Raw genomic sequence first — 26490 nt, 5'->3', positions numbered from 1 at the left:
CAAGTTAGACAGGGGTTTTTGTTAAGGAAACAGTTTAGGGATTGTTGGTTTTTAACAAAAAAGAATATTATAGTCAAGTACGATAAAGCCATCGAGGAGTCAGGATCTGTTATTATACATGGTTATCCTTTAGTAAGGCGTTTTCAGGCATTCACAACTCCTTGCGCGTCCGATAAAATATAGAATTATATCGGATATGAAAACGATACTTCACCAACGCTTCGAACCATATCTATAAGTGACATTAAATGTAAAATGGTAGCTATTAAGACAATACGAACTGGTTCTAAACTACATTTTACTCCATTATTACACACTTTAACAGAATGAGGTATGAGTAGGTTAAATATGCTAAATAGGTTAACTAGGTTAAGTAGGTTAAGTAGGTTAAGTTGGTTAAGTAAGCTAAGTAGGTAAAGTTATAGATATTAAGCAACCGAGTATACCCGGTATAAGGTCGGACTTAATCCAGAGACAGAACTAAATACTCTGTCTCAAAGTTGCCTTAAGAATATTGTAAATTTACAAGTAATGTTGAAAAATGTAAGATGTATGTTCAATAAAAAAAATTTGTATGCGAATTGGAAAAAAAAAGTTTGAAATATTCTGAGAAGAATCCTGTATATATTACGATTATTTATACAGAGTTCATAGTTAACATTTTTATTAATTGTGATTACATTTTAATACAAAAAACATTATAAGTTGAGGTAGCTTAATTACTTCTTTAACATAGTAAAGTTTTAACTTTGTACATAATACATTATTATTATTAAACATCAATTTTGTATAGCTCTATTCCTGTTCTTTTTCATTACGTTTAAAAAAGCCAATGATTTTATCATTATAGCTAAAAACAGGATACACGAGTCAAGTGATTTGATTGCTTATCGTAAATCTCTTTGCGGATTGTAGTCAGAAAGAAGATTCGTCATCTTCCCACCATTTCCTTAGCCACATATTCAATTCATTTTGGAAGGATTAAAGCTAGAATTTTTTAAATTCAGGCGATCTTTGCCATATCGAAGCTTTAGTTTAAAAAAATCTTCCACATCTTTTTCAGTGGCCTGTTGGAAGGAATTGCTACCTATGGCTCTAAACAGTTCTAATATGTTTGAATATGTGATTAAGGGAATTTTGGGGTTATAAGACGGACCACCTTTCCAGTTGCAACCTGCAAACAGTTCTGGATCAAAAATCAAATCGCGTGCCTCGTGCATCCTGTCTTTTACTTCCGCTTTCTTTATGCTTTCATCCAGCCATTTGTGTATATTATCCTTGAAATTATCTTCTGTTCCTAAACTTTGGTTAAAGTTATCCATATCGTCTTTAGTTTTTAGTTTTTGAAACCATTCTGGGGCTTTTGATTGAGCTCCTACACCTTTCCCTACACATACCACGTTGCTAATTTGTTCAACAAAAACTTGAACATGCGTAATTTTTTTCGATTGCTACGATAAACTTTCTAAAATACCGTTTTAGCTATTTTTCAGTTCCAAAAATTCTTCTCTCTGACTGTGCAACTCATCAAGTATAGTTGCTTGATTTTTTTTTAAATTTGTTTCAATAGTCCCATCACATCGCTTGAAGAATATGATGAGTTCTTTTCTCCGTCACATTCAATCAATTCATCTTCAAAATCGTCTATCGATGAAATATGTTCCCCATCGTCTTCTCGTTGACGCGTAGCAGCTCCATAATCACTCGAATTCATTTTTTCCTAAAATTATTAAGAATAACAAAATCAGGTGTTATACAGGATATGAACATATTAACATATTAACAACAATACAACAATATCATCATACATATTTCACACACGCAAAACACTAACTGCTGCTTTCGAACATAAAGTTTCTGAATCAACTCACCTTTAACAATTTCACGCTACTGCAAAAGCACTGGGCAGTTATGCTGAAACTCCTTTTTATCGCTCTGTGCAGCTCGTCTGGCACGATCCGGAATGGTGTAACACGCAAGATGCTGGACTAGATGCTGGAGTTTGACGTTTGACGTTTAACGTAAAAGTCGCTTTCGCATATCGCTCAGTATCTTTTCTTGAAAATCGCGCTGTTTATCTCACTATTTTTCGGTTTCTGTATAATCGCAGTATTTTAGAACACCGTTCGTATATCGTGCAATAGTGCGTTTATCTCTGTGATCCCAAAAACTCGCGCATATTTCGCATTTCGGATCGCGTCTGAGTTCACGCGTCCTGACCGCCATCGCTCTTGTTGCTGCAACGACAACCTGCACCGTTTCCCGTAGAATGGCCCGTATTTGCAACGCCTGCACTATGGAAATTGCGGAGGCATCTATCAGCTGCTGCCTGTGCGACTCTCCATTTCATCAGCGCTGCACTTCGGTTCCCGCTGATCTGTTCCTGCGCATTTCGGAATATAAACAATTACACTGGTGCTGTATTGGCTGCAACAACGTCTTCATGAATCCGCGCACCAAGTTCGTAAAAGACGCAGACATGCAATCTGGATTCCAGGCGGCAATAACGACAGTAGCCGAAAGCATCAAGACATTGACTAACGAAATTAAACCTGGGTTTGCACGTATGAGCCAACTTGACCTAAAAACTCCACGTAGCAGTCACCCTCCCGCAAAAATTCGTCGCATAAATCCATCCAAACGTTTGTTTTCCGATGTCATTAAGGACAATCACGCATTGTTTACATTCGGTGCTACGAGCAATCAAAGAAATAGCCAAAACAACAATACGAAGCGAATTGACGATGTTCAACGCAAAACTCATGCACCACCTGTGATAACTGGCACAAAAAAGGATATAGCAGCTTTTCCTATCAAAATAGTTCCCGCTCATTCCGCGGTGCAAAAATGCGCGTTGTATATTTCCCGGCTCTCTCCCGATACAACCAGTGACCAAATTGTACAAATGGTCAAACAAGCTTTATCCATTGACGATGCTACAGCATACTGTCTTATTCGCCAGGGTACAAATACGGCTACACTCTCATTCCTGTCGTTTAAAGTGTTAGTGCCTTTATCACTACGTGACAAGGCTCTTTCCCCTGAAACCTGGCCTCTTGGCCTATCAGTACGTGAATTCATTGACTACCGAACTCAACAGCCGAGTGCAAATTTTCGTATACAACCGCCAATGGGTCTCTCCACCCCTACAACTTTGCCTACGGTGCTAAATATTCGGTCACCGCCACTGCTGGATCACACAATTTTATCGGCACGCACTCCACGCACATCACCAACACCGCAAACCCACTAATATTCACCGGTATTCAGTCCACGCACATCGCGCACACTTACAATCACACAAATCATCCTGACACGTCTCAAGAAACGAAGAACACCGGCGCTGAAACAACGTTAGTAAATAATAATTGCACTTACCAGACGATTGTTTTTCCTACAACAAACAATATTTACAATCGCACGGCTATCATGTCAATCCTACAGGGGTCGCCTGCCGTAATAATACTGACGAATTATTGTTCCTGTACCAAAACGTTAGAGGATTGAAATCTAAATGCAATCAAGCATTTGACTATGTTTCTACAACCCACTATGACGTTATTATCCTGACTGAAACATGGTTGGATTCAACGATTGATTCCTCGGAATTGTTCCCGGATAATTATACAGTGTATAGAACAGACCGCAGCAGCAAAAATAGTAAAAAATCAACCGGTGGCGGGGTTCTTATTGCCGTTGCTTCACACCTACGTACAATACTTTGTCCTACACAGGATACCGTTGAGCAACTTTGGGTAAGAGTTTATGGTAATAAACGTACTTTTATCACGGGTGTAGTGTACATTCCTCCAGATTTAGTAAACAACACTACTACCATGCAAACTATCTGCTCCACCATAGATAATATTGCTTGTGCAACCACCGATACGTTTCTCCTATTCGGGGACTTTAACTTCCCCAATCTTTCCTGGAACACCGATGATTCTAACGTTCCTGCACTGCGAATCAATTATGAGAATTCACGAATTACGAACAACTGCCGCTCTTTGCTTGACTGCATCTATAGTAATGGGCTTTCTCAGATCAACTTTATACCTAATGCATCGAATAACATTCTCGATCTCATAATTGTCTCTGACGAGATCCTACATTATTGTGCCCCACCGGTGGTGTCACCTTTCCCTATGGTTGCCGTTGATGTTCATCATCCTCCTGTTGAACTACACTTAACTGGTGCAGGCAATACAGCTCGTTCCTGGCGTTCTACCACACCAAACCGTGAGTCCGGCACACGTAACTACAGGCGAACTAACTTTATCCGTCTAGCTGAACTGCTTTAATCTACTGACTGGTCTTTCCTGGAACGTAATCCGGATGTTAACTCAGCATTGGAACTATTTAACACAACACTACTGGCGCTTATATCTGATTGCTGTCCTCTAATGCCACCGCGTCGCAGTCCACCATGGTCTGATGCACGTTTACGCCGTCTAAAGCAAAACAAAGCGTCATGCTTTCGCTTTTACAGTACAAATGGTACACAACACTCCAAATTAAGGTTCATTGCTGCCCATAATGTATATAGAAGCTATAACAGACAACTTCATACTCGTTATCTCATTCGAGTGAAATTCTCGCTCATCAGACACCCAACACGATTCTGGAGGTATGTTGAATCAAAACGCGGTAACAGCTCGCTCCCCGATGTTCTCACATATAACAACGTCTCCACAAGCAGTAAGGAAGGCATGTGCAACTTATTTGCTGATCGTTTCAAGGACTGCTTTACTACGGATGATGCAAGCTTATCATTAGAAGCAGCTTTAAATAATGTGCCCCGTGATGTTGTTGACATCGACGTACGCGATATTATTATCTCGGTAGATACTGCACTACGTGCTCTGCAGCAGGTCAAAACCTCATACAACCCTGGACCCGATGGTATTCCTACGGCAATCCTTGCCAAATGCCGCGAATTTTTAGCAGAGCCTCTGTCTCAAATCTACCAACTCTCTTTTGCACAAAGTACTGTACCCACGGCCTGGAAATCCTCTGTGATGTTTCCGGTGTACAAAAAAGGGGATAAAAACTCTGCTGAGAACTACCGCGGTATAACCACCTTGCCTTCTTGTGCCAAGGTGTTTGAGATCGTCATACAAAACTCGCTAATGTATCACTGACGTTCTTATATTTCTACACGCCAGCATGGTTTCTTTCCTCGACGCAGTGTTACCACAAACCTGGTGGAATTCGTCTCCAACTGCCATGCAGCCTTTACTTCCGGAGCTCAGATGGATGCAGTATACACTGATCTTAAGGCTGCGTTTGATCGTGTGAACCATCGCTTGCTGTTGGCTAAGCTCGCCCGGATCGGTCTCTCTACTCCGCTGGTGAATTGGTTCAGGTCCTGTATCTCTGAACGTAGCTACTACGTACAAATCGATGGTGTCTCCTCTAACGTTTTCGAGAGATCATCTGGCGTCCCTCAGGGCAGCAACTTGGGACCACTGCTGTTCTCGCTTTTTATTAACGACGTCACACTGGCCATTACGAAAGCAGATTGTCTGCTTTATGCGGATGATGTTAGGCTGTTTCGTATCGTACGGAACACTTCCGACTCTCTTTCTCTGCAAAGATCGATTGATGTTTTCTCTGACTGGTGTATCAACAACGACCTGCTAATTTCTGTTGATAAGTGTACGTCAATGTCTTTCTTTAGAATAGCTAGTCCGATAAGGTATATCTATAGCATATCAGGGACACAACTACCGCGGTGCAATACGGTCAGGGATTTAGGAGTCACCCTGGATCGCAAACTAGATTTCCGACAACATTACTGTGACATTTTAGACAAAGCTAACAAAATGCTAGGATTTATTCGTCGCCATTCGAGAGAACTCAATGACCCACACTGCCTGTTAACTCTGTATAAGTCCTATGTTCGTTCCATCCTTGAGTTTAGTTCTACAGTTTGGTGTCCGTTCTCTAGTGTTTGGTCCAATAGAATAGAAGCTGTCCAAAAGAGAGTTACTCGTATTGTCCTACACTTCACTCCGTGGCGTAATGTAACCCCTCGTCCATCGTATCATACTCGTTGTTTGTTGTTTGGTCTGGACACACTTGCTAGGAGACGTGATAATGCCCAATGTACGTTTTTGTCCAAACTTATTGTCGGTGAGATAGATTCGCCAAAACTACTGACTAGAGTCAACATAAATGTCCCTCCTAGAGTGTTCCGTAACTACAGACTAATAAGAACTGACCTTACAAGACGTGCATACAGCGAGAACGACCCAATGACTGCGATGGCCCGTAAATTTAATCAGCGTTACATTTCATTTGACTGGCACCTGCCTACTAGATTTTGTTGATCCGTTTTGTCATTGTACACTGCGTTAGTTATTTAAGTTTTAGTTTTAATTCAGTGATAAGGCCGCTTGTTTGGCCAATCACTTAATACAATAAACAATACAGCAATACAATACAATACTAGCATTTAGTCACACGAGGTTCGGTTTACGGCGATTTCTATAGAAAAAAGGTAAGTCTCTCTGATGTTAATCTATATGTATGCTTCTTCTCTTCCAATAGCTCCTGCTCACCACCTTACACATTACCTTCCTGATAAACATCTCCTTAGATATGACACACAGCACTTGGCTCCTAACATACACATGTACATTTCCCCCAAGAAGCAAAATATTTTTTCTTTTTTTTGGTTGGCAATCCTGCAATTTTACGTTGCTTTCAATCCACCTCGTTTTTTCTCACTTTCCTTCATTATCACGTGAGAATGTACATTCTCCCACTACTCACTCTTCACTTCTCACTCATTGGTTCGCCTCACTGGCAGAAGATCGGATTTTCTATTCAATCCGATCCAAAATCCGATCCTGTCAAAAATTTGACATTTTTGGCCAATTTTTAGGGGGTCCCATTGTCATTTGGGGTTACATTTTATTTGACTGGCACCTACCTACTAGATTCTGTTGATCCGTCTTGTACACTGCGTTAGTTATTTAAGTTTTAGTTTTAATTCAGTGATGAGGCCGCTTGTTTGGCCAATCACTTAATAAAATTGTTGTGGGCAGCCGTGCGTGCCGACCCTTGGACTTGCCGTGGCAGTTGCGCTGCCACCGGTCAACGTCCAGGGGGACGACAGTGTGTACACGCACACTGTCGCACACACTAAGCGCGCAAGGCTTAGTGTGTGCCGAGCGCCGAGCAGAGTGTGCACGAAGGCCGATCGAGCAGGAGCTCTCGGCAGGGGCGCTCGGTGCGGCTGGCGCGCGGCCTACGTTGTAAAGTGTTGTACATTTTAACGTGTTTGTATTTCGTGTATCAGTATTTATTATGTACGTTATACGTGTTTAAATAAAACATAAGCAGTTCATAACAACAATAAACAATACAATACAACACAACAAGAATCTTATGACAGTTTTCGAATGTTTAAGAAAAGTGAATTTAAAACTCAACCCCTTTAAATGCAATTTTCTTCAAAAAGAATTAGTTTATCTAGGCACCTTATTTCGGCCGAAGGTATTAAACCTGACCCCGCAAAAATAGAATGCATAAAAAGCTGGACTGTTCCATCTACATCGGATGAGGTAAAACGGTTTGTAGCGTTTGCAAACTATTACCGCAAGCACATTCCCAATTTTGCGAGACTTTGCATTCCGTTAAACAAATTAACGCGAAAAGGTGAAAAATTTTGTTGGTCACCAGAGTGCCAAAGCGTTTTTGAAATACTTTAAAAAAAATTATAAATCCTCCTGTATTAGATTTCCCAGATTTCAGTTCTCAAAATATTTTCAATTTACATACCGATGCTTCAAGTCGTGCCATTGGCGCAGTGTTAAGCAATAAAAATGGCAAACCGATTGCATATGCAAGTCGTGCGTTAAATAAAGCTGAGCAAAATTATGGGACAATCGATAAAGAACTTTTAGCTATCGTGTGGGCAACTAGACATTTTCGGCCTTATCTTTATGGAAAACCCTTTAATCTATACACAGATCACAGGCCTTTAATTTTCCTTTTTTCAATGACTGACCCATCAAGTCGATTAACAAAATTTAGATTAGCACTTGAAGAGTACAATTTCACCATAATATACAAAAAAGGAAAAGAAAATGTCATTGCAGATGCTTTATCTAGACTAAAAAGCTCCGATCTTAAAACCTTGAACAGCCATGTATTTCAAGTAGTGACGCGTTCAAAAACTAGGCCTGAATCAGGTGAACCGATCTTAATCAAAAATGAAGCAAATAATGCCAAAAGCAACTCACGTATGGTATATCTAGAACTAAATATAGATCCGAAGGTGGACAAATTGAAAATCCTAGAAGAAAAAATTATTTTCCCTTTTATTATGAGCATGACTGACTTACGAGGGGCATGACGGAAATAAAGGAACACGAAAAAAAAATAAAAATGTCAATATGTCTCATAACGAACGAAAACGAAAAAATTGTAACAAACTTACTCAACAAAATGAAACTTTTAAATATGAATGGGTTACCAAAAATAATTAAATTGAACAAAAACGTAAAAATTATCGATGAAAACGATATGGGAAAAAAGAAATTGATTATGAACGACCATCACATACTACCAACAGCAGGGCATGCAGGGATTCAAAAAACACTACGCACTATAAAGCAAAAATATACGTGGAAAGGAATAGACCAGGACGTAAAACAAATGATAAAGACTTGTCCGCATTGCCAATATTTCAAAAACAGAACCAATTCACGAATTCCAATGAAAATAACACAATATGCTTCAGAACCAATGCTGAAGCTTTACCTCGATTTAGTAGGTCCGTTAGTTAATTCGGAAGGCTATGAATACATATTAACTACCCAATGCGATTTTATAAAATTTATAACTGCTACACCGATAAAAAATAAGAAAACAGAAACGGTCGCCAAAGCGTTCACAGAAAATGTTATATTGCGTTATGGGATACCAGAAACAATTTGTACAGACAGAGGTAAAGAATTTATGTCAGAATTGTTCAACGATATATGCAAAATGCTTCAAATTAAAAAATTGAATTCTACAGCTTACTTTCACCAATCAATAGGCTCGTTAGAAAACTCGCACAAGGTGTTAGGAAACTTTTTAAGAATTTATTGTAACAACAACCCTCTATTATGGATAGACTGGGTTAGTTTTTATGAATTTGCGTATAATACAAGTGTGCATATATCTACAAGTTATACCCCATTTTACTTATTATATGGGCGACACCCAAAGCTACCATCAAATGTAATAGAGGACGCAGAAGAGCAAATTTCCACAAACATCAACAATTACACTGAATTTTTAAAAGCAAAGCTAAGGATAGCACATAATATAGTTAAAGATAAATTAACTAACAATAAACAAATTAATAAAATAATATACGACAAAAATGCAAAACCAGCGGAATACAAAAAAGGAGAAAAGGTGCTTCTAAGAAACGAAGCCGGTAAGAAACTAGACTCTAAATATACTGGCCCTTATACTGTATTGAAAGATTGCGATGAAAATTTAGAGGTGAAAATGGGAAATAGAATTGAAACAATTCATAAAAATAGGGTCAAGCGATTTTATAGTTAGATTTTAAACATGATTTTTTTCCCCTCAGAAAGGGTGTGTAGTGTAAAACTTTTATTACCAGGAAGGGCGTGTAGTGTAGCCGCGTTCTTATCGAATTAGGCCATTTAGGTTCGTTAAGCTAGATTCGTTAAGTTAGATTCGTTAAGTTAGATGCGTTAAGTTTAATCTGTAAGTGTTAGTGTTAATTTGTATAAAAGTAATTAATAAACCCGAGCGGAGTCTCTTTTTCCGTTTCGACGTTCGACTGAACACACGTCCGTACGCCAACAACATTACAACACCAATCGTTCTGATGAGTTTCCGAAAGTTCAAGGAGAGCCGGTCAAGTTGAGGGTAGATAGCTCAGTGATTCCAAAACAAATTATTAGATACAATGTGCCAATAGCATTTGAAAAAGCAGTTAATGAGAGGCTTGCGGAGATGGAGAATAAGAAGATCATTGAAAGGGCTGATCAATCTTACGATTTCGGATAATGTTCTTTCGCGTTTCGGTGTAACTTTTTCTAGCGTTTTATAATTACCGGGTGTTGTTCCTTGTATTGCACAATTAGAAGAGAGTTTATTTCACGCAATTCACTTATACTTATAAACTAATCGATCGTGCCCGAACGCTCCGAACTCAACGGAGGCAAGTTATGTTTTACTAAACTCGACATAAAAGATGCATATTTTCATGGGGAACTTCATGAAGACGTCCGCCATTTGACTACGTTTATGACGGCAAATGGATTGATGAGATTTGCCAGATTGCCTTTTGGATTGTCCTGTGCTCCTGAGATATTTCAAAGCGTCATGGAAAGATTGTTTTCCAAATGTAAAAATATTATAGTATACATGGATGATATACTTGTTTATGCTAGGACATTGGAGGAATTAAAGGGATATGTAGAAGAAGTGGAAAAAGTTGTTATGATGAATGGTTTAACCATTAACGAAAAGAAATCATTGTATAACCAAGAAAAGGTGGATTTTCTAGGGTTCACCATTGATGGGAGGGGTATATTGCCAGCAAAACAGAAAATATCTGAAATATTAAGTTTCGAGAGACCGCGGGATGTATCGGAATTGCGAAGTTTCTTAGGTATGATTACTTTCATCCGCCCGTTCATAAGGGGATTTTCGCATAAAACGAAACCGCTAAGGGACTTACTCTCAAGAAAGTTTAAGTTTGAATGGAATCAAATTCAGCAGGAAGCGTTCGAAGAATTAAAATTGGCAGCGGAAAATGATCTGATTAAAAGAGGCTATTTTTCCGAAGTGGACAATACGATCCTTTATACAGACGCATCGCCGTGGAGATCAGGAGCTGTTTTAACTCAGGAGAAATTTCCAAATGGTGAAAGGAGAATCATAGCTTGCGCGTCCAAAAGCCTCACTGCGGTAGAAAGCAGATACCCACAGCTACACCGTGAGGCATTGGCAATTGTATGGGCGATGGAAAGGTTTGCTTATTACCTAGTTAGTCGAAAATTTACATTACGATCAGATAGCGAAGCATTCATGTTTATGATAAAAGGAAAACAACGAAAAGATACTGGAAAGCGGATAATGTCCAGAGCCGAAGGTTGGTTTTTGCGAATGGACCATTTTGATTATAAATTTGAACACGTATCGGGAAAAGAAAATATTGCAGACGCTGCCTCTAGAATGGGCGAAAAGAGAGAAGATCCTCAATTTGATTATCTGAAAGAACCTCAGGAATTGTGTTTGGTAGAAACGGAGGTTAATTAATCAGTGAGGAGCTAGTTGCGATGACATCGTACAAAGCAAAAGGATAGGGAATTGCAGTTGGTAATGGAATGGTTGGATAAGAAAGAGAGATGGCCGGAAAAAATTCTTAAAATCCAGCTTTCTCAAAGCGAATTGTATGTTATGGGAGGCTCATTGATGAAGCAAGAAAAACTCGTACTGCCTACGACGCTTCGCGAAAGAGCAGTAAGTTTGGCGCATCAAAGCCATCCGGGGATGTCTACGATGAAAAACTACCAGAGGCAAGGCTTATGGTGGCCTAATATGTTTTGTGTTCTATTGTATTATATTATATTTATTCCTATTACGACTATTACATTGATACGCAGGAGGATGGTGAGCTGTTGCTCCGAACGCGTCGCGGACCCGAATGCCCCCTAATCTCTTCTAATCTCTCTCTCTCTCGACCTCTCCCCAACAGTCAAAAGCCGAAGATTTTATATTGACCTTTCACTTTTTCTATCTGTCTCTCGCTCTAATTTGAGCGATTTTCCCCTGATGAGTGTCCCCGAGCCTCCTCGTGTGGTTGTTGTTGTTGGAAGTTGAAGCCGAACCCCCTTCGTGCGCTGCCAAAATCAGCGAAGAACGAAATCGAGTGGCTCAAGCGAAAAAACGAAAAAAAAATGACGAACGAGTGTGCTGTGACAATAACACACCCACATGCACAAGGCGACACCCGAAATCTGGTGCGATACCGGCTTTCAGTGGAGCAAGTACACACATGCACACATTTGGCCACACCACGGTGATACAACACACAGCCAGGCACTTGGCGATACACGCTGTGTGGTGCGGTGCGGTGGACGTTCAGAATTCAGTGGTGCAAATACACACATGCATACACTTGGCGACACACGCTCTGCTGCGCGGTGAGATTTGTGTTCTGTGTCCAGTGGTGCAAATATACACACACACGCTCTTGGCTACACACGCAGTACGGCGCGGTTGGCTTGGCAGAAGCGCATACACACATTCACGCAGTAGGCTTCACTTTCAGTCCAGTGAGGTTGGTGCTTGTGTGGTGTTTCAGCGCTTGGTAGTCAGCGGATAAACCCCGTAAAAAATGGAGTTTTGTTTAATTTAAGGTAAGTAAGTGTTTAAAATTATCAACCAACATCCCCCCTTCTAATTAATATAATTTTTCTTCCATTTCATGTGTGTTTCACGGCGAACGGAGACAACAAAACCTGTGGCTGTGTCGTGTTCGAAATGGTGGCCCGTACAGTGTAGCGAAAGGAACTAGGCGCAACAGCGAGGAAGAGCTGAAAGTGTTGTGACGATTTTGTGATTTTATTCACTGTGCGAGTGTGGAAAGTGTGTGTTGAATTAATGTGCGTTAATGTGAAATTAAGTTCAGTGTTCGTAGTGCATGTGTTTTTGATTTTTGTGAAGCTTGTTAGATTAATGTTATTAAATTCAATAAAAAGAATTGTTGTGATATAATTCTGTGCACTGTATCATTTCGGAAAGAAATCCTGGCAAAAAAGGGGGAGGGGGCTATTTTAACGAAGGGTCGTGGTGAACCCCGTTCGGGTTTTGCTTCGGCTTCGGGTTTGCTTCGGCTTCGGGACCCGACGGATCGGTTGAATAATTTCGCCAACTCAGCTTCAAAGCCAGCTTCAATCTCCCCAGTCCGCAAAAGCCGAAGTTTTGTATGGGATCGTGTCGTACACATATGGCCCCACTTACGTACCCACTTGCAGTAGAAGTGTAAATATGGTTTCACGCACACATAGACACATTCGACCCGAACGATCGCGTTCACACATACTATAACGCTCCGATTTATTCTACATCTCACGCATACCAATGTGTTTGCTCCACCCCCTTTTCGGATTGCTTATAGAAATGATGAGGCACACATGTTTACTTTTGCTGTATGCACACATTCGCATGCGGTTTATTCCACACTTTTTCTTTCCCTTCCAACACGTGCTTTGGCATACTCACACTGTGGAGACGGCAGAACGGTCTCCCCCTTCCAAATTTACCGTTCTTCCTCCTCTCGATCTTTTTTCTTCTTACCGCGTACGGGGTACCATCAGAGCTGCGCGCTGGCTTTAGTTTTTTCTCCTCTCGTTCTTCCTTTCTCCTACCGCTCCCGGGGGCTGCGCGCGTTTCGACAGGTTCTTAGCGCAATCCAGTGCGTTGTTTTGTGGCTGAGTTGTGCTGAACGCTGTCAATAAAAATGAACCAATAATTAATGCATGTAGTACGTATTACTTTGGATAGTTTTACGTATATGATGAGAGCAACACTTACCTTAATATTTTAAAACTGGAAAACAATTTCTTTCCGTCACCTACTATAAAGATTGTTGATGATGCCAACAGGTAGGCGTTGATGAATGGCGCATGCACCTGTAACTTTGAAGACGATAAGCATTAGTTAAATTAGTACATTGAAGCACATATGAGATCAAGAAACTTACCTCAACAATTTGCTAGGATAAATCATTCCACAATGGAAGAAGAAGCAACACTGCGCAAAACGTAAACAAGGAAAGTAAGGGACACAAGAAATCGCACATCACTCCCGCACATCCTTCCACAACGAAAGTTCTGGGCAGACTGAGGATGCCTAACTCCCAGATGAGTGCGATAGCAGAAAAAATCATGGTAGATCGAGAGAGATGGGTAGACTCGATGTAGCGCAATCCAACGGTAGATGCATGTGTGTGTGACCAACGAAAGACTTCGGACCCCGCTCCTCGCGTTTTTCATCCATCGTTGTTCGTCACACGCACACACCTCTACACGCGCAGCGGTTTGCTGTCCAAAATCTAGAGAGAGAAGACAGGGCATCTCGCTTTGGCACACAGAAAAATCTCTGAAAAACTTCGGCTCTGCTACTTGGGTCAGCGGATCTCAGAGTGCTGGTGACCGGTGGGACCGTCTCGGTACCGATGGAGATCGGTCCCTACGTTGCCGATCGGTACCGAGAGATCGATCTCGGTCGGGACCGAGACGGTCCCACCGGTCACCAGCACTCAGAGATCCGCTGAGATTGAAGCTGGCTTTGAAGCTGAGTTGGCGAAATTATTCAACCGATCCGTCGGGTCCCGAAGCCGAAGCAAACCCGAAGCCGAAGCAAAACCCGAACGGGGTTCGGCACGACCCTTCGTTAAAATAGCCCCCTCCCCCTTTTTTGCCAGGATTTCTTTCCGAAATGATACAGTGCGAACCATTATATCAATATGATTCGATTTATTGAATATTTTATATAACATAAATACAAAAAAAACACAACACATGCACAATAACCACTGCACTTAATTCTAAATTAACGCACATAATTTAACAAACACTTTTTACACTCGCACAGAGAAAAATCAGCACAGCACTTTCTGCTCCACATCGCTGTCGCGCCTAGTTCTTCTCGCTGCACTGTACGGGCCACCATCTCCAACACCACGACACTGCCACAGGTTTTTTTGTCTCCGTTCGCCGTGAAACACACATGAAATGGAAGAAAAATTATATTAATTAGAAGGGGGGATGTTGGTTGATAATTTTAATCACTTTTACTTACCTTAAATTAGAATGATCTCCATTTTTACGGGGTTTATCCGCTGACCACCAAGAGCTGAAACACCACACAAGCACCAACCTCACTGGACTGAAAGTAAAGCCTACTGCGTGAATGTGTGTATGCGCTTCTGCCAAGCCAACCGCGCCGTACTGCGTGTGTAGCCAAGTGCGTGTGTGTGTGTATTTGCACCACTGGACACAGAACACAAACCTCACCGCACAGCAGAGCGTGTATCGCCAAGTGTATGCATGTGTGTATTTGCACCACTGAATTCTGAACGTCCGCCGCACCGCACCACACAGCGTGTATCACCAAGTGCGTGGCTGTGTGTAGTATCACCGTGGTGTGGCCAAATGTGTGCATGTGTGTACTTGCTCCACTGAAAGCCGGTATCGCACCAGATTTCGGGTGTCGCCTTGTGCGTGTGTGTGTTATTGTCACAGCACACTCGTTCGTCATTTTATTTTTCGTTTTTTCGCTTGAGCCACTCGATTTCGTTCTTCGCTGATTTTGGCAGCGCACGAAGGGGGTTCGGCTTCAACTTCCAACAACAACAACCACACGAGGAGGCTCGGGGACACTCATCAGGGGAAAATCGCTCAAATTAGAGCGAGAGACAGATAGAAAAAGTGAAAGGTCAATATAAAATCTTCGGCTTTTGACTGTTGGGGTGGGCACTCGTGCTCGTCAGCCGACGAGAGATCGCTCTCGCGGAGACCCAGCCAACAATTTCCGAAGGCGCCCCGTGTAAAAAATTTTTACTTTAAGCTTTCCTTAAGTTTTTACACTAGCAGCAGCTAAAGTAAAAACTTTCAGCACGGCACAAACCGACGCATACATTCAAATGCTTGGATTGCTGGTCCTGCTTACGCATACATTTGTATTTATCCCTCCCCTTATATTTTCGGATTGCTGGTTGTAGTAGTGACGCTTTTTCTTTTTGCTTTATGCACACTTTCGCATGCTATTTATTGGTGTTACTCTTTCCACATGCGTTTTGGCACACTCACACTCTGTATACGGCAGGATGCTTCACCCCTTCCAAATGCTGCGGTTGCTTTCTGTTACCCTTCCTCTCGTTCTTCCTTCTACCCTCTGCGCTAGGATATCCTCGACTGGTGCTGCGCGTGTTCAGCCGGCGCCTGTCTGGAAATGACGTCACGGACTGGTGCTGCGCATGTTTAGCCGTATCCTAGGCGTCATTGAAGTGCGCTCTTCTACGAAAGAGCTGTAATGAAATCTGTTGATGAAAATTAACCAATAATTAATCCATGTTTTTTTATAACAAACTAAACAATATTTTGCACATAGGTTTATAGAAACGCTTACCTTTATATTTTAAAACCGGACACCGTTTTCCTTCCGTCGATCGTTTTGCGGGATGTTGGCAACCGTCGATTAACATGCGCGTGCACTGTAACTTTTTAGACGACAAGTGTTAGTTGAATGTATCCATTGAAGCACACACGAGGATAAGAAACTTACCTTAGAAATTTACAAGGATAAATCATTCCATAAATGAAGAAGAAGGAACACGGCACAAAACGTAAACGAGCAAAGTACGGGACACAAGAAATCACACATCACTCCAACACATCCTTCCACAGTGAAAGTTCTGGACAGACTGAGGATACCTAACACCCGGATGAGCGCGATAGCAGAAAAATCATGGGAGATCGAGAGAGATGTGTAGTCTCGGTTTAGCGGAATACGCATGCAGATGCATGCGTGTGTGTCACTCGAAGGATATCGGTTTCCCCTTCTCCCGTTTTTCGTTCATAGGCCACACGATCGGCGTTGTGCCGTTCAAAACCTAGAGAAAAAAGACATGCTCTCTCGCTTTGGCACACAGGAAAGTTTTCCAATAGCTTCGGTTTTGCTGGTTGGGGAGCGCACCTGCCCAACCAGCAAAACCGAAGCTATTGGAAAACTTTCCTGTGTGCCAAAGCGAGAGAGCATGTCTTCTTTCTCTAGATTTTGGACAGCACAACGCCGATCGTGTGGCCTATGAACGAAAAACGGGAGAAGGGGAAACCGATATCCTTCGAGTGACACACACGCATGCATCTGCATGCGTATTCCGCTGAACCGAGACTACACATCTCTCTCGATCTCCCATGATTTTTCTGCTATCGCGTTCATCCGGGTGTTTGGCATCCTCAGTCTGTCCAGAACTTTCACTGTGGAAGGATGTGCTGGAGTGATGTGTGATTTCTTGTGCCCCGCACTTTGCTCGATTACGTCTTGTGCCGTGTTCCTTCTTCTTCATTTATGGAATGATTTATCCTTGTAAATTTCTAAGGTAAGTTTCTTATCCTCGTGTGTGCTTCAATGGATACATTCAACTAACGCTTGTCGTCTAAAAAGTTACAGTGCACGCGCATGTTAATCGACGGTTGCCAACATCCCGCAAAACGATCGACGGAAGGAAAACGGTGTCCGGTTTTAAAATATAAAGGTAAGCGTTTCTATAATCCTATGTGCAAAATATTGTTTAGTTTTTTTTAAAAAAAACATGGATTAATTATTGGTTAATTTTCATCAACAGATTTCATTATAGCTCTTTCGTAGAAGAGCGCACTTCAAGGACGCCTAGGATACGGCTAAACATGCGCAGCACCAGTCCGTGACGTCATTTCCAGACAGGCGCCGGCTGAACACGCGCCGCACCAGTCGAGGATATCCTAGCGCAGAGGGTAGAAGGAAGAACGAGAGGAAGGGTAATAGAAAGCAACCGCAGCATTTGGAAGGGGTGAAGCATCCTGCCGTATACAGAGTGTGAGTGTGCCAAAACGCATGTGGAAAGAGTAACACCAATAAATAGCATGCGAAAATGTGCATAAAGCAAAAAGAAAAAGCGTCACTACTACAACCAGCAATCCGAAAATATAAGGGGAGGGATAAATACAAATGTATGCGTAAGCAGGACCAGCAATCCAAGCATTTGAATGTGTGCGTCGGTTTGTGCCGTGCTGAAAGTTTTTACTTTAGCTGCTGCTAGTGTAAAAACTTAAGGAAAGCTTAAAGTAAAAATTTTTTACACGGGGCGCCTTCGGAAATTGTTGGCTGGGTGATTGCCCCGCTTGTAATGCATCCAACATCTCCCCTTCTTTATGAACAACATCTATAAACACCGAACCTAATGGGCGGTCTTCTAAGACTAGAAGACCGGTGTGGTTCCTGTCTTAAAATTGCACCAGGATTGCTGGTGTAAAAACCCAGTTATCGATGTCTACATCTAGGGATGGCCAATAGAAATAACTGCGAGCTAAGGCCTTTATGTTGATGATGTCTGAGTGTGCATTATGCAATTGTTGAAGACAGCGTTGTTGCAGTGCTCTGGGCACTACCACCCTTCCGCTGAAAAGAAGACATCCACCGCCGATTGACAAGCGATCTTTTCTATCATAATATCGTGCCAGTTCGCCTGTATACGTTCTGTTTTCAGGCCATCCTTTGCGAATGTAATGTTCGACCATCTGTAGTAACGGATCCTTTTCTGTTTCCCTCGTTACCTCCGCAAAATTAATAAGCATTATCTCTTGCGTATTGACCATTATTGACTTGACGTCTGTTTCCGAGCTTGCGATCACGCAATTTTTTGCTGGCTTGGCGTGCGTGTGTTTCAGACGTGACGGCGGATCTATATTGCCAAAATTTGTGGTACATACGTCTTCGGGCTGGCAGCAGAATGTATCAATGGGAGATGACCATAGTGAAAAAATGTCTATCAGATCCAAACCAAGAAGAAGCAGGCATGCTGAAGTGACGAAAATCTGGACAATCTTGGTTTGGTCGGCAACACTAACGCTACCCATAAAATACCCGTCCAGTGTTAGGTTAGCACCCGATGCTGTGTGAGTAATCATCGGCGAGGGTATTAGTTTAGGACTACCTACGTGCTGCCAAGTTTTCCGGTCGATCATTGTGATGTCTGATGCCGTGTCGAGCTGCAGTTGGATTGGAGTGCCGTTTATCACAACTGTCACGAATTTACGCCGTTGCTGTACATTACGGACGTTTACTGAGATCATTTGCGTTCTTACGTGCTGGGTGAAACGCGTATTTGGCGTGCGACGGGCTGCTGTTTTGCAATGACCCTCTTTATGACCGATTCGCGAGCACATTTCACATCGGTGTGTGTGGTAGGTACATTCTCGCATCCAGTGACGGTCTCCGCACAGCCAACATGGATTCTTAGGAATGCCTGTGCCGGATAAACTCTGTAGTTGGCGAGTGTTGACAGTTAATACTCGCTCCGGTAAAGGACCCTCGATCATCGCGCTATCCCTCTTTAGATTCTCTAAACGGTGACACTCGATGGACAGCTGCTGAAGGGTTGTGCAGGTTCGATCTTCAATACGAGCCAGGAGTCGCGTTCTCAGATCAGCTTCGTCCTCGTCCCTCAGGCCGCACACAAACAACAAGCATTTAAAATCTTCTTCGCTGAGCTTGCCAAGCTCGAAATCCACTAAAGATTTGTTGATGCGACATGCGTAGACCAAGTGATCCTCTGTCCGCTTCTTGGTCATCTGAAGGCATTTAAAGCGTTTGCTGAGCAGTGTCTCCTGGTCGTCGAAAAGCGCTGATAGCTTCTCTACCGTTTCATTGAATGAAAAATCGGACGGACGACGGGGCAGGATAAAAGATAGAAAACGATCGTGCTCGGCCGTACCCAGTTTCCGCAACATCAGTCGAACTTTGGCAGGATCTTCGATTCTTGCTGCGTCGTTCTGAAACAAGTCCACATACCTCGAATACCATTGTTTAAATGTGATTCCTGCATCTTTCTCGTACCGGAATTCTGTAATATTACGAGAAAGGGAATCAATTATTTGATTCGGGATGAAAACTGGGCGGCGCGGCGCTTTGGCTTAGTACCCGCTGATGCATAAACTCGTTGATGAATTGTTGTTGCTGGGCCATTTGTTGTTGAAGTAGAATCAGCATTTGCACAATCGTTGCATTATCGGTGCTAGTTGTCGCTAGTTGCGCCGAACTGCGATGGCAGCGGGGCTGCTGGCTGCGATGGCGTTGGTGCTCCTGGATGCGATGGCGGCTGGATGTACGCCGGGCGTTGACCCGACAGTCCCTCTCGTTGGGCTTGGAAAGCCGCGTCCTGAGCAGCGAAAGCACCTTGTACGTTGGGCTGAACCGCTGAACCAGCTCCGTTGATCCGATTTAGAGACAATCGGCGTGATTCGGCATCCGCGAATGTATCACCAATGTTCATATCACTAGTCTCCATCCTCCGACGTTTTCGACGTGGTGAACCGATTTTATAAAACACGCGCACAATACGAACACGATAATACGGAATCAAATAAATAAAACACAAATGTTCCTTAAGCACGTAACACGTTAAAATTCGTTAAAATCATAAAAAAAAAACAAACTCTTTTCCTCGTCGCCACTTTTGTGTTCTATTGTATTATATTATATTTATTCCTATTACGACTATTACATTGATACGCAGGAGGATGCCCAACAGTCAAAAGCCGAAGATTTTATATTGACCTTTCGTTTTTTCTATCTGTCTCTCGCTCTAATTTGAGCGATTTTCCCCTGATGAGTGTCCCCGAGCCTCCTCGTGTGGTTGTTGTTGTTGGAAGTTGAAACCGAACCCCCTTCGTGCGCTGCCAAAATCAGCGAAGAACGAAATCGAGTGGCTCAAGCGAAAAAACGAAAAAAATGACGAACGAGTGTGCTGTGACAATAACACACACACACGCACAAGGCGACACCCGAAATCTGGTGCGATACCGGCTTTCAGTGGAGCAAGTACACACATGCACACATTTGGCCACACCAGCGCTCTGTTCTAGTGCAGGTAGTTTTCTGCAGTCCACGGTGATACTACACACAGCCACGCACTTGGCGATACACGCTGTGTGGTGGACCCAAGTAGCAGAGCCGAAGTTGTTGAGAGGTTTTTCTGTGTGCCAAAGCGAGAGGCCCTGTCTTCTCTCTCTAGATTTTGGACGGCAAACCGCCGCCCGTGTAGAGGTGTGTGCGTGTGACGAAAAATTATGGATGAAATACGGGGCAAGCGGGGTTTGAAGTCTTTCGTTCGTCACACACACATGCATTTACCAGCGGATAATGCTGGACCGAGTCTACCCATCTCTCTCGATCCAACATGATTTTTCTGCTATCGCGCTCATCCGGGTGTTAGGCATCCTCAGTCTGTCCAGAACTTTCCCTATGGAGGGATGTACTGAAGTGAGGTGCGATTTATTGTGCGACGTACTTTGTTCATTTACGTTTTGTGCCGTGTTCCTTCTTCCTCAGTTATGGAATGATTTATCCTAGCAAATTGTTGAGGTAAGTTTCTTGCTGTGTGCTTGTGCAGGTACATTCAACTAACCCTTGGCGTCTAAAAAGTTACAGGTGTGTGCGCTATTTATCAACGACTACCTGCTGGCGTCGTCAACAATCTTCAAAGGAGCGACGGAAAGAAAACGTTTTCCAGTTTTAAAATATTAAGGTAAGTTTTGATCTAATCCCAAGCGCTAAACTCTCCATAGTAATACATACTACATACATTCATTATTGCTTCATTCAGCCCCCGGTGAGGACGTCATTACTTAACAGAAGCCGGTTCAACACGCGCAGCTCCTGTTCATGACGTCATCACTAAACTCAAGCCAGCTGAACACGCGCAGCACGGATGGTACCCCGAGCGCAGTAGGAGGAAGGAAGAACGAGAGGAGGAAGAACGGTAAATTTGGAAGGGGGAAAGCGTTCTGCCGTCTACACAGCGGGAGTATGCCAAAACACATGTGAGAAGGGAGAGGGATATTATTCAATAAACAGCATGCGAATGTGTGCATAAAGCAAATGTGAACAGCCTCATCATTTCTATAAGCAATCCGAAAAAGGGGGTGGAGCAAACACATTGGTATGCATGAGCGGCTGAAGAAACCAGAACGTTTAGATGTGTGCGTGACGGATGGTTCGGGCGCCTGTGGCGAAGCTCTCGACAAGCCTGCAAACGAGAGCTTTGTGGAGAGCTTTGTAGGGAGCCCAGATTACACAGGCCGCCGTCGGTTTTTGCGTCCTTGGGGACGTTCAGAATTCAGTGGTGCAAATACACACATGCATACACTTGGCGACACACGCTCTGCTGTGCGGTGAGATTTGTGTTCTGTGTCCAGTGGTGCAAATACACACACACACGCACTTGGCTACACACGCAGTACGGCGCGGTTGGCTTGGCAGAAGCGCATACACACATTCACGCAGTAGGCTTTACTTTCAGTCCAGTGAGGTTGGTGCTTGTGTGGTGTTTCAGCTCTTGGTGGTCAGCGGATAAACCCCGTAAAAATGGAGATCATTCTAATTTAAGGTAAGTAAAAGTGATTAAAATTATCAACCAACATCCCCCCTTCTAATTAATATAATTTTTCTTCCATTTCATGTGTGTTTCACGGCGATCGGAGACAAAAAAACCTGTGGCAGTGTCGTGGTGTTGGAGATGGTGGCCCGTACAGTGCAGCGAGAAGAACTAGGCGCGACAGCGATGTGGAGCAGAAAGTGCTGTGCTGATTTTTCTCTGTACGAGTGTAAAAAGTGTTTGTTAAATTATGTGCGTTAATTTAGAATTAAGTGCAGTGGTTATTGTGCATGTGTTGTGTTTTTTTTGTATTTATGTTATATAAAATATTCAATAAATCGAATCATATTGATATAATGGTTCGCACTGTATCATTTCGGAAAGAAATCCTGGCAAAAAAGGGGGAGGGGGACCCTATTTTAACGAAGGGTCGTGCCGAACCCCGTTCGGGTTTTGCTTCGGCTTCGGGTTTGCTTCGGCTTCGGGACCCGACGGATCGGTTGAATAATTTCGCCAACTCAGCTTCAAAGCCAGCTTCAATCTCAGCGGATCTCTGAGTGCTGGTGACCGCCCAACCAACCAAACCGAGCTCATTGCCTGCGAACAAACGGCGTCCACAGGCCTGCCCACGCCCGAAGGCAGAGCTGATGGCATACGATTCTATCTTCACCATTAACATGAGAGGGACAGAGCTTATACCCCGAACGTACCCGAAAGGTATGCATGCTTTACTCATCAGGATCTAAAGGCAAGGACAAGGCAAAAGAGACACAGAAAAATTTCCTCACGGCTACACATATCCTTTTGATGCGTTGTCTATGCGTCTCGCTCGGTATCACAGCGACTTACGGCAGGTAAGCAGTACAAATGCTGCTACCTGTTACGCACACATGTTTATCGAACACAACTATTCGGTTCGGCTCGGTAAACTTCACGAGGATGCCGGAGCAAAAGGGCGCAGACTTTTTCATGATTTTGTATGACTTCGGCTGTTTTGGACCGTGCGTGTAGGCGCAGGCATTCGAAGCAAATCCTTCGTGATGAGCGAGAAAGCATGTCACGCATCTCACCTGTTGCCATGCGAACAGCTGCGCGTGTAGATGTGTGAGTGCGCGGAGAAAAATTGATGGATGACGAATGGAGGAAGGGGAGGAGCTTCACTCTCTCGAAGCATTTGAAGGGAGCCGAACGCTCTCTTCACATTTTGCGAAGAATCAGGCACTGGTCTAATCTTGTTGCGCGCAACATTGTTGCTGGCAAAATGTATGGATTTTGACAGCTAGCGCAACTTTGTTGCCGGCCAAAATCAAACCAATTTGATTTTTGTCTGGCAACATTTTCTATTTACCTTGGCCATGGTAATCGGGTGTATGAAATGACACAGCAGCAGTGTGCGTTTTGTTGACATCCGCTAAATTTGGATTTTAAGCATTTATAAAACATTTTTTGGTGTAAAAACAAAATTTTCAACACTTCATTCAACAAGTGAATGATAAAAAAATAATCTCTGAGCTGTTAATTGGCAATTTTTTTACGCTAAACAATGTCAAAGCGAAATGTTGCCAGCAACATTTATAGACCACCTCAGCGATATGTTGCCGAGCAACAATGTTGCGCGCAACAAGATTAGACCGCTGCCTTATACGCGGATTCGGAGATACGCGGTTTTCAAAATTTGACAGTTCTTGGAGCAAATTGTACTGATTTGACACATCCATTGTGAAATACCAAATAATTTCCGTGTTGATCGAATGTAAAATACCATTTAAAAAGGTTTAAAACTGTTCAATTCATTAGAAACATATCAAATAATTAATTTGGTGGCTAAAACCACCCCCTACTTGCAAAATTGCACGAAAATTAGTGATATTTTGGCTGGAAATCACGAGATTCGACTTACGCGGAAATTCGAGATACGCGGTATTTTGCGGCCGTTTTCGGTCCCCAATAACCGTGTATCTCGGGGACCGCCTGTATATCAAACCGATCCGTTTGACAGATAAATATATGCGCAATCTGAAGCTGGCCCTACACGCTGCATTCATGTATGCGGCTACAAATGACAGCTACACATTTTCCTTTGTTTTATTTGTCAAATGTAGCTACACGATGTAGCTATCGTTTGGGACCTTTTCAATCCGTGTATGTTCAGCTGTCATATTGTGGTTGTCAAACATAGTTGGTTGTGTTTATATTATGCGGAGATCACTCCGGTTGTGTTTTTGCCGTGATACACAAAGTTTCTTTTTTTTACAGTGGAAAAATGGAAATAAATCAACTTCTTCCAACTTTAGCGGCTGAAGTGGCTACTCTCATGTTGATACTCATAGAAGAGGAAGGCGAAGAACTGCAGCAAGAGGAAAATGCACGGCGCTGCTGGATGACCGATCTATTTCTGGAGAGGGAAAGCGTTTGGACCCGGCTGTTTAGGGCGATAGATGGCGAAGGACCAAACAACCGGCTAGAAAGTTTTCTACGTGTGAATCGCGAAGAATTTTACTATCTTTTAAATAGGATTGGTCCAAAAATTGAGCGACAAGATACAACGATGCGACCTTCGATCTGCCCGAAGCAACGATTATGCATCGGGCTTCGCTTTTTAGCTTCGGGAGACTCATATGAATCTCTTGCTTTTTTGTTTAGGGTAAGTTTTATGCAATATTTGAACGATATAAAATGATAATAATATTACCATTTGTTTTAGGTTTCTAGCAGTTCCGTATCCCGTATTGTGCGTGATGTTTGTACATACATAATAAATGAATTGAAGGAATACGTTAAGGTATTATTTCACTGATTTAATATGGTAACAATTCCATACTAATACTCTCTTCTTACTTATAAGATGACCACTTTATCTAAGCTGTTTGTATATATAGTAATTTTAAGTTTGGTTTCGTTTTCTGGTGCTCGTGTTATTAAAGTCTATTTTTCTAAAACTAATATATTGCCTAAAAACTGCTGTTATACTATTTAACAAATGAACTTGTTGCAATAAACAACTATTCAGGTCATGTCACTAACGTAACCACAGGTTGAGAATATTTCTTTTGGTAATAATAATAATAATAATAATAATAATAATAATAATAATAAATGGGCCTTTTATTGCGTCAGTGCTTGCTACATAAATTAATAACCAATTCTAAATAAGCCACACAAGAACACCCATTATTTTAATTCATTTTTATTATATCTGATCAATTTATCAAATACATCAAATAAATCTGATTGCTATGCTTGTTAAGGCCAACGAACAGGCGACTGTTCATTTTGAAACAAAGTGATATATCACAGTAATTTAGCGTTTACTTTAAGTTTGCCTCTTTCTACAGCTGGTAAACTGGACGTCTACTTGGTATCAATATAATAAACCTACATAATTGCAATTTCTTATTTCAACATCCCAAATGTGCTTATATATGATTTGTCGCCTACTGAATTTATTATTTTAACTTACTTCGATCCATAATCATCATCAGTAATTCAAAACAAAAGACAGTCAGTTTGTATCAGTTCAGTCAGTTTTTAATTGAAAGAACAAAATAATTAAAGACACCAGCGAGAAAACTAGTTTTTCAAAAAAAAAAAATGTATTCCTTACTCATGGAGTCCTAAACTAGATCTGAACTAATTGCTGACAACTTGGCTAGTCGTCAGCTGGCTGGTTCGGTCGATTATTGCTGACAACTGTGACATTGCTGACTGTTACTGCAGTGTGGCTGCGCACGTGGCGGTAGCTGAGCGTGTTGTAAGTTTGGTGTGATTGAGTTCGGGGTGACGATTTTGAATGTCATGGCCAAGTAAAATGTAGATATATATTATAAGGCAGGCACATTATAAGCCGTTTTGGCAAATTATTCAACGCTAACTTTTAGTGTACTTAGGACGAGCACGCACTGCATCCGTCTAGGTCGGTGAGTTAACGAAGAGAAAGGAAGATAACGATACAGAGCCCTTCGTTTAAGGGCAGCTCTAAAGATAGCCGAAGGCATACGTCAGGCCCTTGTCACTTATACGTTAAAAACTAGCTTAGCTTACATGTGTCGAAAAGAATGGGGTAAACGAGTGTTAATACTTAAATCTATATAGTCTGCGCGTGGGCTGTGTCAGATTTTTATAGAGCACTAAACTATTTGCCGCAACCATGTTGCGTTTTACACAACAGCTTTTTGTTTGCGTTGCCGTAGTTACCAACAAACCCTGTATTATATATTTTTTAAAGAATGAATAGTGCTTTTTCTATTGTTAAGTCTATGAATAGTTTGTCCATCAATCCACACAGCCCTGACCATGTTCGATGT

General features: G+C 42.2%; 3 protein-coding genes across 6 annotated transcripts in view; 1 reads left to right on the top strand and 2 right to left on the bottom strand.

Moving 5' to 3' along the window:
• Positions 1 to 13184: 13184 nt before the first annotated feature.
• Positions 13185 to 26490, bottom strand: part of LOC120959432 (uncharacterized protein K02A2.6-like) — a 66487-nt gene continuing 53181 nt past the window's right edge. The window contains exons 2-3 of one of the 2 annotated variants that reach the window (XM_049606521.1): positions 13582 to 13685; positions 13185 to 13495 (exon numbers count right to left, since the gene is read on the bottom strand). The gene's annotated coding sequence lies outside the window, so the exon portion shown is untranslated. The remainder of the gene's footprint in view (positions 13496 to 13581; positions 13686 to 26490) is intronic. The other variant, XM_049606522.1, reaches the window with a different exon arrangement.
• On the bottom strand, positions 17415 to 21334 carry LOC125906671 (uncharacterized). Its single transcript, XM_049606527.1, has 2 exons — positions 21114 to 21334; positions 17415 to 21052 (listed from the first exon to the last, which is right to left on the bottom strand). Exon 2 carries the CDS (start codon positions 19539 to 19541, stop codon positions 18036 to 18038), a length of 1506 nt encoding a protein of 501 aa, XP_049462484.1. The 5' UTR covers positions 19542 to 21052; positions 21114 to 21334; the 3' UTR covers positions 17415 to 18035.
• Positions 24202 to 25214, top strand: LOC120959835 (uncharacterized). Of its 3 annotated transcripts, none has more exons than XM_040383513.2 (3): positions 24202 to 24328; positions 24443 to 24830; positions 24891 to 25214. In XM_040383513.2, the coding sequence occupies exons 1-3, from the start codon at positions 24234 to 24236 to the stop codon at positions 24981 to 24983; spliced, it is 576 nt and encodes a 191-aa protein (XP_040239447.2). In that variant the 5' UTR covers positions 24202 to 24233; the 3' UTR covers positions 24984 to 25214. The 3 variants fall into 3 exon arrangements, with proteins under 3 accessions (XP_040239447.2, XP_040239446.2, XP_040239448.2); XM_040383512.2 differs by having other exon boundaries at positions 24202 to 24364; XM_040383514.2 differs by lacking the exon at positions 24202 to 24328 and having other exon boundaries at positions 24371 to 24830.

This window comes from Anopheles coluzzii, chromosome 2, assembly GCF_943734685.1.
Source record: "Anopheles coluzzii chromosome 2, AcolN3, whole genome shotgun sequence".
Lineage (NCBI taxonomy): Eukaryota > Metazoa > Arthropoda > Insecta > Diptera > Culicidae > Anopheles > Anopheles coluzzii.
Note: the sequence above shows the minus strand (reverse complement) of the source record. Positions and strands in the feature narration are given on the sequence as shown.